The sequence below is a fragment of the Alosa alosa genome, chromosome 7 (assembly GCF_017589495.1).
Source record: "Alosa alosa isolate M-15738 ecotype Scorff River chromosome 7, AALO_Geno_1.1, whole genome shotgun sequence".
Classification (NCBI taxonomy): domain Eukaryota; kingdom Metazoa; phylum Chordata; class Actinopteri; order Clupeiformes; family Clupeidae; genus Alosa; species Alosa alosa.
The window spans coordinates 30,974,535-30,989,071 of NC_063195.1; the positions used below are offsets into that span (position 1 = coordinate 30,974,535).

General features: G+C 44.0%; 2 protein-coding genes across 2 annotated transcripts in view; one reads left to right on the top strand and one right to left on the bottom strand.

Moving 5' to 3' along the window:
* The window catches only part of LOC125297930 (inactive rhomboid protein 2-like), a 33,063-nt gene extending 22,871 nt beyond the window's left edge, over window positions 1-10,192 (top strand). Inside the window, exons 14-19 of the mRNA XM_048248500.1 lie at window positions 53-116; window positions 603-697; window positions 1,001-1,076; window positions 1,436-1,536; window positions 1,678-1,831; window positions 7,758-10,192. Of these exons, the coding sequence (XP_048104457.1) occupies window positions 53-116; window positions 603-697; window positions 1,001-1,076; window positions 1,436-1,536; window positions 1,678-1,831; window positions 7,758-8,177 (910 nt within the window). The 3' untranslated portion in view covers window positions 8,178-10,192. The remainder of the gene's footprint in view (window positions 1-52; window positions 117-602; window positions 698-1,000; window positions 1,077-1,435; window positions 1,537-1,677; window positions 1,832-7,757) is intronic.
* Window positions 10,193-10,713: 521 nt separating this feature from the next.
* Window positions 10,714-13,237, bottom strand: aanat1 (arylalkylamine N-acetyltransferase 1). The gene is made up of 3 exons (XM_048248355.1): window positions 12,930-13,237; window positions 12,522-12,676; window positions 10,714-12,329 (listed from the first exon to the last, which is right to left on the bottom strand). The coding sequence occupies exons 1-3, from the start codon at window positions 13,081-13,083 to the stop codon at window positions 12,024-12,026; spliced, it is 615 nt and encodes a 204-aa protein (XP_048104312.1). The 5' UTR covers window positions 13,084-13,237; the 3' UTR covers window positions 10,714-12,023.
* Window positions 13,238-14,537: the final 1,300 nt, after the last annotated feature.

Genomic DNA, 14,537 nt, shown 5'->3' on the forward strand with positions numbered 1-14,537 from the left:
CTGCCATGATTCTCATCCGTGGTCTTTTCGCCCAAACATGGAATGGCTAAAGGATCTGTGAAGAGCCCGGCTCCATAGCACCGCACGTTTGGCCTGATGACATCACGGAGTGGCCGGTGAGTGGTGCAGGTTTAGTCTACTGAGGAAGCTCTTTGTGGAGCAGAGAGAACTGCAGTTGGGTTTATAACTGCTGCAACTCACTGCAGATGTTTCCAATGTGTTAAACAGAAAATGATTGTTAGGTGTAATAAACATGCTCCAATAGGAACCTTGTGGGGCAGAAATAAGGAAATCATGTGGGATGTTTTTGCATTGTTAAATGGAGAGCATGGAAAGCAAGCTAGAAAGACCAGTCAGGAAATTAATTGTATAGCTGTCTTCCTTATCTGAAAGAAGTATGTTTGCGTAGTTTTCAAAGTAGTTTTCAAACAAATTTAAAAGCATCAACATGTAAATTACCCTCTCATATTTACCGGCCTTTTCTCTCATGTGGGTAATAGTTTTAGCCTCAAATTGATATCTCAGGATTATGTTACACTTGTGCATACAGGTGGTGTATGTGTCTGTTTCAAGAAATATTGGACCTTTTCTGCTGTTCTCAGATCTGTACCAAGCGTGGCAGGTTGAACCAAACAGGCCTTCGGCACATGGACTGCAAGCTTAAAGGTCGGCCCTGCTGCATAGGCACCAAGGGCAGGTAAGCCACAGCTCCACAGGGCACTCACACATAAACACTCTAGAGTGCATGAACATAGTTAAACATGTATGTAGATAAAAAGAAATACAACTTCTGGTTAAATGGATCAAGTGGATTAAATTAATTAGCTGGCAGCAGGGGTGGTAAGTAGCTCAGAAATGTCTGCACTTAATGCCATGGTGTTGCTCAGTGTGATATATAGTTATATATATATATCTCTCTCTTTCTCTTTCTTTCTCTCTCTCTCTCTCTCTCTCTCTCTCTCTCTCTCTCTCTCTCTCTCTCTCTCTCTCTCTGGATCAGGTGTGAGATTGCAACACGAGAGTATTGTGGATTCATGCGCGGATACTTTCACGAAGAGGCCACGCTGTGCTCACAGGTGCTTTTATGGAACATATGACTTGTTTTCATTTGAATACCTGAATGCTCTCACGTTTTTAAGCTGTACTTTACTTGCCTAGTGAGCAGGATATGGGTGAAAAATAAGATGTTTCTAATGCACACAAGAAAGCATCTGGTGCTTTCCAGAAATATACTTTTTTTGCCCATGTCCTCTCGAGGGCTTTGAGTTTCTGGTGCGCATTAGAGCGGATCTTGTACGCATATGAAACTTCTTTTTTTGTTTATGCATGTAGCCCTTTAGGAGCTCTGTGCTTGCCTTAATCTCTCTCTCTCTCTCTCTCTCTCTCTCTCTCTCTCTCTCTCTCTCTCTCTCTCCCTCCCCCTTCGTGGCCAAAGGTAAATTGTTTAGATGATGTGTGTGGGCTGCTGCCCTTCCTGAATCCAGATGTGCCGGACCAGTTCTACAGGCTGTGGCTCTCGCTCTTCCTTCATGCCGGGTGAGAGAGACTCGCTGACCATTTCAGACTCGCTCTTCTCCCCTCTCTCCCCCCTTAGAACAGCAGTCATGGAGTGACAATGTAAAAAGTAATTTTGTATTTTTACTAAATTGTGTATTTTATCTGTGTGCGCGTGTGCAGACTGCTGCACTGCCTGGTGTCGGTGGTGTTCCAGATGACCATCCTGCGGGACTTGGAGAAGCTGGCGGGCTGGCTGCGCATCTCCATCATCTACATCCTCAGCGGCATCACCGGCAACCTGGCCAGCGCCCTCTTCCTCCCCTACAGAGCCGAGGTACAGTACGACAAGCCCCTCGGGACATAACGCGCCAGCACAGTGGCTCAGATATATAGCGGTCAGCTCCCCCTGCCCCACCCACCACTATGATCTATCTACCTCTCCCAACTCCTCTCTTTTCATCCCTCCCTCTTTGGCACAGCTCTTCTCTCATTCAAGCTTATTCCCTTCTTTTTCTCCCTCTCTGTTTAAGCTGGGATATTAACATTGTCATTGGGTTTATTGTGAACGGCATTTTTTACTCAGAAGTGAACGCAGACACAAGGGTTCAGTGTGTGATCAGTTTTGAGGCAAAGAGAAACAAAAACACAAACGAGCCAAAAACACCACCTTGTGGCTCAGTCAGCAGGGGTTCCCTGAGGTGTAGCTGCGTGGGCCGTGGCTTGCTCTGAGATTCCAGAACCCTCTCTAAGCCTGTGGCACGCTAGATCCCCCACGCTCTGGCAATTACAGTCTATGCTGTGCTGACCAACACATATTAAAATTATGTAAATAACACTGACCTCTACGTGGTTGGATACGTGGTTACGTGGTTGGTAACGTGCCTTGGGAGGTGTGAAAACTCAACGACGAGCGACGAGAAAAGGTGCTGGCGAGAAAATTGTTGTGGAAAACTGTTGTGGACTGAGCTTAGGTTCGGTCAGTGGAGGAGCTTTTTGTTGTGATTATCTGTCTGCAGTGACCGTCTGGACAGTGACCATATAACCTTTTCACCAGTGTTTGTACTAGTCTTAACTGACTAGCATTCTTTGCTTTATATATTACATATTTGCTAGTTTGGCATTACCATTTCTGACTTGCAATGACTCTTGGATAGATACTTCACAGCTTCTTAATGTTGCTTATTGTTTACAAAGCTAGCAGCTTGGACCTGTTGTGTTTTTGAGATGTCACTGAAGCATCTATCCCTATTCTGCATTAATGCCCAGGTATAATTAATCTAATTAATATTAAGTCCAACAGGTACTCTAAAGTCCTCTCACTGAAAATCCAGATTCTTTCTGTACATCCTCTGGACAGGGACTTCCCAATAAATGTGTGCCATCAGCTCACCTATCAGCAGCTAATCCCATTCCCTTTATCGTGTGTTTGATGTGCTGATGGAAAGTTAGGACACAATCCTCTTTCAGGGCGGATTAATAGTGTCTCAGCAATGCTATAAATGGGCCTGAGGTGCCGAAGCAGCCGGAGTTAAGTCTAGCTCAGCAGGAAGTGACGAGTGGCCAGGTGGATGGCCACACAGCCAGTTGTGCTACCTGACTGTGGTTAGACCACTTTGAACAGACCAGGAGCTTGAGTAACAATCCTGACGGTTCGACTACTTTGAGCCTTAGTAACAATCCTGACGGTTCGACTACTATGAGCCTTAGTAACAATCCTGATAGTTTCTGTTTTTTTTATATGATTAATTGATGTCTTTTTGGGGTGATTGGAAGCAATCCATCAAGATCTTTGCCATATATCGGTGCGTCAATCTTCTGGTAATGGTCATTTCTATCAAAGACTGAAATGCAGGAAGACTTGGTTCAGGTCCAAATGTGATTTTCAGAGGGAAGCTGAATATGTTGGAAGAGAGAGAAATATGCTGAGCAGGATTACCTAATTGTCACTGGTCACTCCAACTCAACGTAATAACCCAATAAGCTTCACTCTCACTGTCCAAATAGACCACAGCAGCTGGCCAGTGCGTTCCTATTCAAGTGAAGTTGAGGAGACATCAGTAACACACATTCTGTTTGCTCATACATATTTCAATGCTTCTCCTCAAGTACATTAAACATCTTTGTTTTGCTATTTTAGCGAGGGAAACACTTTAATTGCACCATTGGTGAAAGGCATTCCTCCAAAACTTCAATAACCTGCCTTTTATGCCTTCATTACCTCTATACATCAACAGTGTGTGTGTGTGTGTGTGTGTGTGTGTGTGTGTGTGTGTGTGTGTGTGTGTGTGTGTGTGTGTGTGTGTGTGTGTGTGTGTGTGTGTTTAATGTTAAGAGACTTTCACAGAGGTATGGGTGTATATGACCCATATGTGTTTCTTTGCTGAGGTGTGTGTCTGTATTCAGTATACATCAACGTGTGTGTGTGCGTGTATGTGTATGTGTACAGTATGTGTATATGTATGTATATGTTATTTAATGTTAAGAGACTTTCACAGAGGTATGGGTGTATGTGACCCATATGTGTCTCTGTGCTGAGGTGTGTGTCTGTGTTCAGTAAGCCCCTCGGCAGTGTTTCAGGGGGCGTCTGTCTCTCGAGGCCGGCTGTCAACCTGACATGCTCCATCAGGCACTGGCGTCACTGTGGCGTCAGGAAGGCATCATAAACCCATTGCCAAAACACACAGCTGCAATGACCTGCAAGCTACTTAGGGTGCCTGTAATGAGGCTGAATTATCCTATTAGTCCACACCACAGGGCTTGTTGGCTTGATTCTGTTGCACAGCCACGGATGGTCACCTTTTGCTTGTAATGAAGGGGCATTTACAAGGATAACTGTTGTAGAGCACTGTGCAATCAAGGCAGTTGCCACTTCAAAGGCAAAACAATCTCTTCCCCTTTGCTGGGTCTTGTTTGGGAACCTGAGGGGTGAATCCAATTCCTTGTTTCATCTCAAGTGCAACCGGTGAGCAGCTAGGTGCTAATCTCAACATTAGCACTCTCGCTCTCTGTGTGACCTTTGCTCTTGCAGAGAGTCTCGTCTGCACGTGCCTCCGGCTAGATGCACGTTTCACTGGGCAGTCAGGGTCATCGTAGTCCAGTCTGCACACCCTGAGGTGCATGATTGCTCTTAATAGAACTAGATTACAGACACACCGACCAGCTATGCAATCATTAGCTAAGGTATCATGGCAAGACCTAGGTATTTACAGGTAGTACTTACAGGAACTAATTATTAAGATACAAGTGCTTAGTATTTAAAGGGACACCAGGCAAGCCTGATGCTTTTTCTCTACGAAACTCCCCCTCGCTCGGTCTGAAGCTCTTTTCCTTTTCTTTGCGTCTTCAGTCAAGGGTTTTCACTGCTTCTTCGCCGGCTCTGCCATTATACACACGTTTGCAACAATCTCTAGCGTTTCGTTAGCCTGCCTCTGTGCTGTAAACTGATCCTGCTTCGGTCAGCGGGTAGGATACACCGAACTTGCAAGTGGGATATTCTTCCTACAGGCAGTAGGGGCGGGCGAGAGAGCCTTCATTCGCCCCGTAATGAGTCATTTAACCATATACCGACTTACAAAGATGATTAATTAACACGAAAACGTTGCCTGGTGTACCTTTAATTATCAGTAACCACATTTTCTTTTTTTTTCTATTTAGTGTTGTAAAGTGTCGATAGTTGTTCACCCTGACATGTTCTGGATGATTACTGTGATATTGCAAGGTTGGGCATGGGCCACTATGGCAAGCCCCCGACCAAACTTTATCTGGCCTTGTTCACCTTATTATGTTGATCCTCTTATGGAACAGAATGTTGACCCTTTTCCAAGGTCAATCGTGAATATCTGATTTGATGTTGGTACCAAATTTGTATGTAGAGCAATTGAGCAGAGTTCATTATAATCTGACTTTCTGTGACGTTCTGACGTTTTGAAGCATCTTGTATGCTGGGTCGGACATGAACAACTTAGAAGCATGAGGTCTTTCTTACCTCTAGTATAATAATGTGGCTATGCTGGTGTGCAGGAGTAATGAGAGCATCTCAGGTATTTGTTTGCTAAGCTTCTCTTTGGGCATTTCTTAAAGACGCATAAGAAAAGTCTGGTATTATGTCAGAGAATGTGAGCCCTATAAGCTCCTTGAGAAGTCCTTTCACATGCTCAGCAGTCAGAAGTCAGGGAGTCCTCCAGCCTCAGCTTTCACTTCTCACTCTCCAGAAACGTGAGCATGACCGCGTGGTGCGGCGTGACTCTCGCTAATGCTAATGCTAACATGGTTGTGGCTAGCACGTGACCGGCGTGTGTGTGTGTGTGTGTGTGTGACACCTATTCATGGGCGTGTGATGTGTGTTAGGGGGTGTGGCATGTGAAGAGCATGTGAAAGGGAGCACACCTCTCTTCTCGTCTCGTCTCGTCTCTTCTCTCTTTCTCTCTCCCTCTCTTTTCTTTGCCCTGCTCGGTCTTTCCTGTTGCCTGCTGAAGTAGGTGCCCTCCTCAGATTAGCCATCTGCTTCAGATGACCCGTCGCCACCATCCTGACGTCAGCCCCGACAGATGATCATCAGACAGGCCAGGCAGGCCCTGCTCTACTTGTATCTGAGAGAGTCAGTGTGAGGGAAAGGGCTTTGAGGTGAACTAAAGTTGAACTTGGAAAGTGTCTTTGTAAAGCCCAACACTTTTATCCACAACATTAATTCCAACCATACATTATGTTGTATATTGCACTTTAAATTGAGGTTGGAATCTGTGTGCAAATGTATGTGTGATTAAAGGCGCTCTAAGCGATGCTGAGTACTGTTACTTCTGTTGACGTTCAAACAAAACAGGAAGCTAGCTCGCTACTTCCCTCCCATGCAATTGAAACTCTCCTAAACGCGCATCTCGTCGGTGATTTGCTGCAACAGTTTATGTTTTTATGAGCAAGGTTTGCCCAAGTTGTTTTGTGGCTGTTTTTGGAGCCTAGGTTGTCCACAGAGATCATGTTTTTTACAGGCAGCTAGCGGATGGATAGGTGATGTTTGCTGTAAGTGACAATTTTTTTTTTTTTTTTTATCTCAACCGGTTGTAATTTTCACACGTTTGTGTTTTCGTTGACAGATTTTTAGCCGATTCACGGTGCATCGCTACATCCCTAATATTTGAACAACCACATACGTACAGTTACTTACATTTTGTTGCACCAGCAGGTTAACTATAGCTGTTATCTTGAGACACATGGCAGAAAAGGAGAGCAAGAACAGTCGTTATACGGACAGTAATAAGTGGAACTCCGTATTAACAGCACCAACATCTGTCGGCCTGAATAACTCCAGTCGGTTAATAATAATAATAACAATAATTGCCTGGTTGTCTGTTCTGTTAATTGTTGTTTGTTGTGAGCCTTTCTTTTTTCCCCCGGCTATATTTGAGTGGCTCATTCATATCACACAAAGAGGTAATGGATGGCTAGTGGCGGCCCGGCAGCTTGACTAGTATTAGCATTCACATGACAATCCCCTCTCATCTGACCCCACCGTCCACCGCAACAGGGTCAACAATGCACATTCAGCCAGTTTGTGTGTGTGTGTGTGTGTGTGTGTGTGTGTGTGTCAGTGTCTGTGTACGTGTGTGTGCGTCAGTATTTGTGTAAGTGTCTGTGTGTGTGTGTGAGACATCTCTGCATTAAAGTAATAACAGCCTTGCCTCTGCACACTGCCATTAGAGGATGCATTAAGCCCAACAATGCAAGCAGGTTGTGTGATTTAGAAATAGTGGCAAGTTGTATTTGGATGATTCATTCATAAAATGAAAATCATTCACAACAAATTGTCCTTTTTGTATTCATGTTGATCTGTGTATTTCTTTCTCACATGGATGCCCTACAAACAGTGACTTATGAATGAAACCTCTCAGTTGCTACATGCATTAGCTTTCTTGTGTTAAAGACGTGGGCTACTCACACTGGACATGGTTCACTTGTACCATCCCGGGGTATGCAACGATTCTAGAGCACAGCAGCTCAACCGTGCCTGGGTACGGTTTAATAGTGTGCAGTGTGAGTGCGGACCAAGAAAGGCAGAGAACCGTACTCTGGCACGGTACAAGTAGTACGCCCTTAGTCACTCGCTATCTCTGTCATCTGTCATAGCAGCAGTAGTAGCAACACTAGCTGATGCTATTCTTTTGGATGGTTCATTCATGACTTGTGTAACTGAGTGACTTGACACTAAAGGCTCTAATTCGATGTGGTTTCCAGTAACGACTGAAGCTCTTTCTTTTGCTGTGCAGGTGGGTCCGGCCGGCTCCCAGTTCGGCCTACTGGCATGTCTGTTTGTGGAGCTCATCCAGTGCTGGCAGATCCTGGCCACGCCCTGGAAGGCTTTCCTCAAGCTCGTGGGCATCGTCCTCTTCCTCTTCTTCTGCGGCCTTCTGCCCTGGATCGACAACATCGCGCACATCTTCGGCTTCCTCAGCGGCCTGCTCCTCTCCTTCTCCTTCCTGCCGTACATCACGTTCAACACGTTCGATAAGTACCGCAAGCGGGCCCTCATCCTGCTCTCCCTGCTGGTCTACGTGGGGCTGTTCTCCTCGCTCATCGTCTGGTTCTACATCTACCCCATCAACTGGCACTGGCTGGAGCACCTCACCTGCCTGCCCTTCACCAGCAAGTTCTGCGAGCGCTACGACATCGACCACGTGGTGCACTAGGGGAGGTGCAACGACGTCGGATAGCTAACGCTATAAACGCCGTATGTCCTAAGTGCATGCGAATGTGAGTTGGTGACAAAATTCTGTTTGAGTACTCGATTGTCGGTGAAAGTGTCCAAACTGGACGCGTGTGAATACAACTTCATGCAGTGTGAAGCAGTGCTGTGTGGCGCGATGCAGTGCCGCGTTTTGAGCAGAACGTTTGTCGGGAACGCCCTGTTTCTATTTTCTGTCTGTCGCGCGCGTTGTTCTACAAAACGTGACTCAATAGAATGGCATATCTCTTGGATTAAGTGTGGACAGTGAGCACTCAATGCTATTTGACAGTCGGGACGCTTGCATGCAGTTAGGACAAACTAACTTGTGGGGTGGCGTATGGTGGGCGCGCAAAAGCACTACTAGAGAGAAAGTTACTCTACCCCACTCACAGGGTTGCTAAAGGAGCAAAGGGACTTCACAGGTCTGTGCGGACCATGTGCGCTGTGTGCTATTACGACTCTGTACGACGATTATCTACTCTGAGACCCTTAAGAATGGGCATTTTACCTCACAACATTTGTTACATTTCCTGCATATTTGTTGTTTTGCAACACTAAAGAAAATGTCAACATTTTCATCAAGGAGCTCATCAGGGCACACGGTTTAGGACCTAATTAGAACATAAGCCATCCTAGACTTAGAACTTTTTCTATCAAGTGTTTGTGAGACATTCTGTTAGGCTTGAGGGTTTTGCCAGTGGGAAGTCATCAGGGGAGATGGCCCTTAGGCCTTACACTACAGTACAGTGTAGTCTGAATTTCACATTTTTAAGCCAAGAAAACCTGAGAAAAAAATCTGCCTTTTTTACAGAAGAAACAGTGCATATCTTTTTACCATTTTGTCAGTTCCTATAAATGTTGTTGTTATTTAATGCCTTGATAGATGGTACATTCTTTTTAAGTCAGCCAACTAACATCAGTGTGCTTTGAGTCCATCAATTAGACTGACTGAACATGTTGGTATTCATAATACTGTGCAGCTTGATAATCAATGTCATCACCTTTCTGGCATCATTTCAGTTGACAGAACTGAAAATTGCATGTTATTCAGTAAGTTCCAAAGTGGAATGTAGCCTAAGTATTCATATTGATTTTATGGATTGTCACACATGACCAGTGCATTTCCATCACATTTCATTTGTCTCCGTTTTGTTATAACGTGCTGCATTTGCCTTGAATGGAAAGCTTTTGAGTAATGTAGGGATGTGATTGTGCCAAGCTGAGAACGCCTGTCCAATATCATGTATAGCATGTACTGTGCCTTGTGGGTGGGCCACTGGCTCCTCTTCTCCACAGTTCTCAGACCACAACTCTAGTGCTGGACTAGCAGTCCCTTGCTGTTTACCGGAAAAAACAGCCGTCACCACTGCCAGCCTTGTTCCCCTTGCACTTGGATTAGAGCTATTGGCCTTGGTGAGTGTCTGGCTTTATCCGCTGTGAAAAGATGACTGTGAAATGGATTACACCCTAATTGGGGCTTATATGCAGCTATGCGTAATCATGTACCCCCTTCTGTGTGACACATCTGGAAGTAGGATTCATGGGGATGGTAATATAGAGATGGTTAAGAGGTACCACTGGTTATCTCTCTGACCATGTCTATTCATGGATATGGATGTTGCAGTGTTTTGATTTTAACACCCTACTGCCTGTTTCTCTGACACAGAAGTGTGTTGCGGAGACCTATAGCCCCTTTAGGTTTTTTCAGTAGGATCTTGTTGACATTGGAATGCAGTGTGCCTTTTTAAAAAAAAAAAAATCAAGTTTTACTGCCTTTTATGATTGCATTAATTTGTATTAACAAACTGTACAGGTGGGATTGGACCAAATAGATAGTCACTTATTTAAAAAAAGGGAAATTGTAAAATTATATATACTGATATTTTGATGGATTTTATATGTTATTCCTTTATGTGTGGATTATATCAAATGTTTTTTTCTTCTTTAAAACAAATGTAAATAAATGTTTTTCTCCTATGTCTGTGTACCAAGTACTAGCTGCCATATGTTAACTGGTGGGGCGTCCTGGGCTACTGACTGAGCACCTGCAACAGGTGGAGCTGGTGGATTTGTGTGGAGTGGCCTCCCCAGGGCCACCGTTTACACACCATCAAGTAGAATCTCCTCCATTCCCAATCTAGGGTGCTTTACCAGCCAAAGCACTACAGCTCCAGGACCGTGTGCTAGCGGGTTATTGTTTAACGTCTGCCTGGAATCAGACAAAGAGCAGCATCAATTTTGGGAAAATAATCCCATGATTTTTATTTTTGCTGTCAACAAAAGTAAGTCTTGTAAAACATGTAAAGGTGTCTTGATTCAAGACTTGAGGCAAACGTGGTAGTTATTTCATCTAATAGGAAAATAACCAAGTCCTTCCAGCAGAGTTTAATCCGCCTTACAGCATTTACGGACACATTGGTTGGTGTAATGACCATTTCCCTATACAACCTGGTCGGCAGATTGAAGATGGCCAGATGATGGCTTTTTTTTTGTGTGTGTGGGGGGGCAGTTGTGATAAATCACTGTTGTCGTTTGTATCACCCTGCATTTCAAAGGGCTGATCAAGTGGTCAGTGGTGGCAGACTGTTGCTCCAGCAAATCCTCAGATGTTTACATTCATTAGAGCTCTCTAATGGAGCTGAAGGGGCTTGAGGTACTCTTGAGCTGCTAAAGCCGCACATGGAGGTGTGGAGAGGTCCATCTGGAAGTTTAGGGTTGGTACCTTTTGGCTGCACAAGTGGCTCAACTGATCTGGAGTCAGTCAGTCCCAACCAACACAAACAACAATTAATAACAGTAGAAACTGTCTTCATCACAATATGACCACACAACCAACATAAACATCTAAAATACAACTGAACAGGTTTGCTATTTCTAATGAGCAATCCTTTGCTTGAGCTACATATTTAAAATAAGCCTTATGCGATATTGCATTTGGCTGCATGATTAATATATTTTTACTTGACACATTTATCACAATGGGGGAAAAAATACAATAGGCCTATGTTGTTCAGCAAATTGTTTACTCATATAATATATATAATAATATATTAAATATCTGTGATGGCGTCTTGAATCACAAAAGACTTCAATCAAAAGGGGGTCCTGAGTTGATGCTATACGAGTATTTTAATGCTTGCATTGCACACATACACAACCAGTGCAGTCACAAGACACTAACAGAGAAGAAGGGCCATAATTGAAGTCCAGTAAGATGCACCTGCTGAATACATAGTACAAATTGTGGGGGAAGGATGAATAGAACAAAGAGTTCATACTGAAAAGCATGCTGCTTAAGCCCAGTTCCTGCCCTCTCCAACCTCAGCTTCAAACTACAAATCTACTAATATTCTTAGAGACTATACAGTTAATTATAGAAATTATCTATGTCAAAACGTTCTATGTAAAAAATGTCCAACATTAAAAAAAACATGATTCAAAATGAAAATATAAATACATTGTCCACACATAAATATAAAAATAACTTTAAATAAAACATGAATGTAATTATTTTCTAATTGCTGCAGTAGTCTCCAGCTGATAGGGTGAGCAAATTATGCTCATATAGGTCCTTTGTTGACTATGGGTCGTTTTTACTGGATCAGTGTTTTTTTTTTCTCGCAAACATCAACACCCATAGAGCCAACAAAGCATGAGACGTTTACACCTACACAACAAGCTCATGATAAACTCCAAACACTGGCCAAGGGCACATCTTCCCGTCTTCACTTGACTGAGACTGACCACAGAAACCAAACAAACACGCAAGCAACATCAATTACATCACACGGTCCAGGGACCATTCGGCTCAGCAACCGCTGTTGCGACGCATAAGAGCGTGGCCCCGGACATGGTACAGCATCTCGGTGAAGGTAAGGGGGCCCACGGTGATCTCGCACGGGCCCTGCACCTTAAACCCAGACTTCTGGTAGAAAGGCACCAAGAAGTCCTCGCACATGAGGACGGCGCGGCGCACGTAGGGCAAGCACCGCAAGTACTGCAGGTAACGCCACATCAGGATGGAGCCTTTGCCCTGCTGACGGAAGGTACGGTGGACAGCTAGCACGTGGATGTGGACAGTGGATCCATGGGGTTTATGAAGAGTCAGCGCATCCTGTGTCGACAGAAAAAGAATCAAGGTAAAACTACTTGAGTAGCTGTCTAATTGCTCTTCCTCTCTGCCAGTGTTGACTAAGTACATTTACATTACTTTATTTCTCAAGGCTAACAAATTTGAATGTTCAAACTTGAAGAGCATATGCTCCAAAGGAAATAAAACAGCAGATGCAGAATTCATGTTTCTAACCGTGGTTAGCCGCTCCTGGTCCCAGAGGGAGCCGATGATGAAGGCTACCAGTCTGCCTTCCTCGAACCATCCCAAAGACAGCTCCGGACAGAGTGTGAGAAAATGACGCACCTCGTCCAAGTGCAGGGGACATTCTCCTGACACAGAGATGAAAGCTGTTGAAAAATAGAAGATAAGTGTAACTTAAGTCTTACGTCCCTGGATTCTATACAAAATTACGATTAGATGGGTTGGCTTTAGATAAATTTACTCTATAAATGCCTCGTGTTACTGTAAAGGCGTTACAACATTAAACACAACAAACCAGTGGTTGTTGCTCTCCAAATGATATCATCTGACGAATTGTAATAGAAATCGTTTACTTAACCACGAATTGAAACGACTTGTAAAGCAAAAGTGGTACTTTACCTTCCCTCTCGATCTCAAAAACACTGATAGCGTCCTCCGGACTGAGTGAGCGAAACTCGCTGGCCGGCAGTGTGTGGCGACGCTGACGTCCGGGAGAAATCGGAGCGCGCGTGTGGAGAGTATTGAAAAAAGGTAGGGCACTCACAACCGACATTGTGATGGATCTTTGTCCTTTTCTTGTAAATGAAGCCCTTTTATGGTTGACTTGCTTCTATTCCTCGGTGCTCCCTCTTCTGTGTTCTGTAGGCCAAGCCCAATTACTTGTTCATCTGACAGCCAAGATCAATGCGTAAAACTGCCGCGGTGGAGCAAGTCGCGCGTATTTATACTGGAGGCGCTTAAGCGCACTTAGTCATGAGCTGACATAAGTGGGGGCGTGATGACCAATTTACAATTTGTTTTCACGAAAACTTTAAACTAGCGTGTTTACATCATTTGTTTGGGATTAGGATTATCTCGCCTAACCGTTACGCACGTTCTTGCCGGCGATGACGTGTCTGTCAATACCATCACGTCGTTTTTTTCTTAATGCATGGGCCCCTGAAGTCCGATTGTCTGACTACCACGAGCTCACTTTTAAAATCCACCTCGTGATGTTATCTTACACTCCTGCTGACTATATGGCCACACACATGACACATGTCATCATGTAGGCTGTTTGTTGATGGAACAAATAAAAAAAAATGGAACAAATCTCCGTTAATCCTTCACAAAACAGTTGATGACTAAACTAATTCCATGATTTTCCCTTTTGCTTTCCGGTAACAATCATCAAACTTTAACGGGGATTAGAACCTTTGTGGAACATGGATTACATTGTTTATAGGCCTACCCGAGACACTGTTTTCAATAACAGTGCCCAATAAGGCATCTGCTAATTTAGGCTACTAGATCTAAATGGTAGATGAATGATGGACCTCTATAACGGCAATAATTAGGCCATGACTCCAGTGGCAAACCCGCGATTGTGTTCTTGCTTGTTTGAGAGTGCTTGAGGAAACTTTCCCACAGGAGAACCTCGATAATCAGACAACCTCGACTGAACCCACTGAACTGCCAACCCAGAACCCAGAACTACTGTGTATAACCATCTTTGTATTTTGGTCGGCTGTATTAGTCACATGCATACCACGACTCGTTACTACTCCGACCGATATACATACACAGATGTCAGTTCGCAGTTTGTGAAGACTGGGGCTTAATGTTACGATAGGCCCTATACTAGAAGGTATGCCAGGATGAAGCGCGCATGTAGAACTACGATACTGACACCGTGCGGCCAAATGAATTTACCATGTTGCGTGGGTGGAGCTGAACATGTGCTTTATTGTTGGATAGGCTATTACTACCGGTGTTATGTGACTACAAAATAGCTTGTCTTTTAGGTTCTTATTATATAGCCTATAGTTGTGCAATTATAGACTGCTATATTCTCTGCATTCCAATTTATGTTAGCCGCGCCAAATTAAATCAAACACACTTTGCCTTTTAACTCAATTTAACTAGCTAACTAAATAATTGGATGAGTTGATTTTTTTTATATATATAAATGAGTAGGCCTATAGGCTGACAGGTGGTCATTCTGTCGTTGCATATTGTTAACATCTT

Coding starts and splice junctions, on each gene's coding strand:
- aanat1 (XM_048248355.1), bottom strand. CDS start 13,083: ATGTCGGTTGTGAGTGCCCTACCTTTTTTCAATACTCTCCACACGCGC. Junction 12,677..12,929: donor TTTTGAGATCGAGAGGGAAG/GTAAAGTACCAC, acceptor ATTTTTCAACAG/CTTTCATCTCTGTGTCAGGA. Junction 12,330..12,521: donor ACCAGGAGCGGCTAACCACG/GTTAGAAACATG, acceptor CTGTCGACACAG/GATGCGCTGACTCTTCATAA.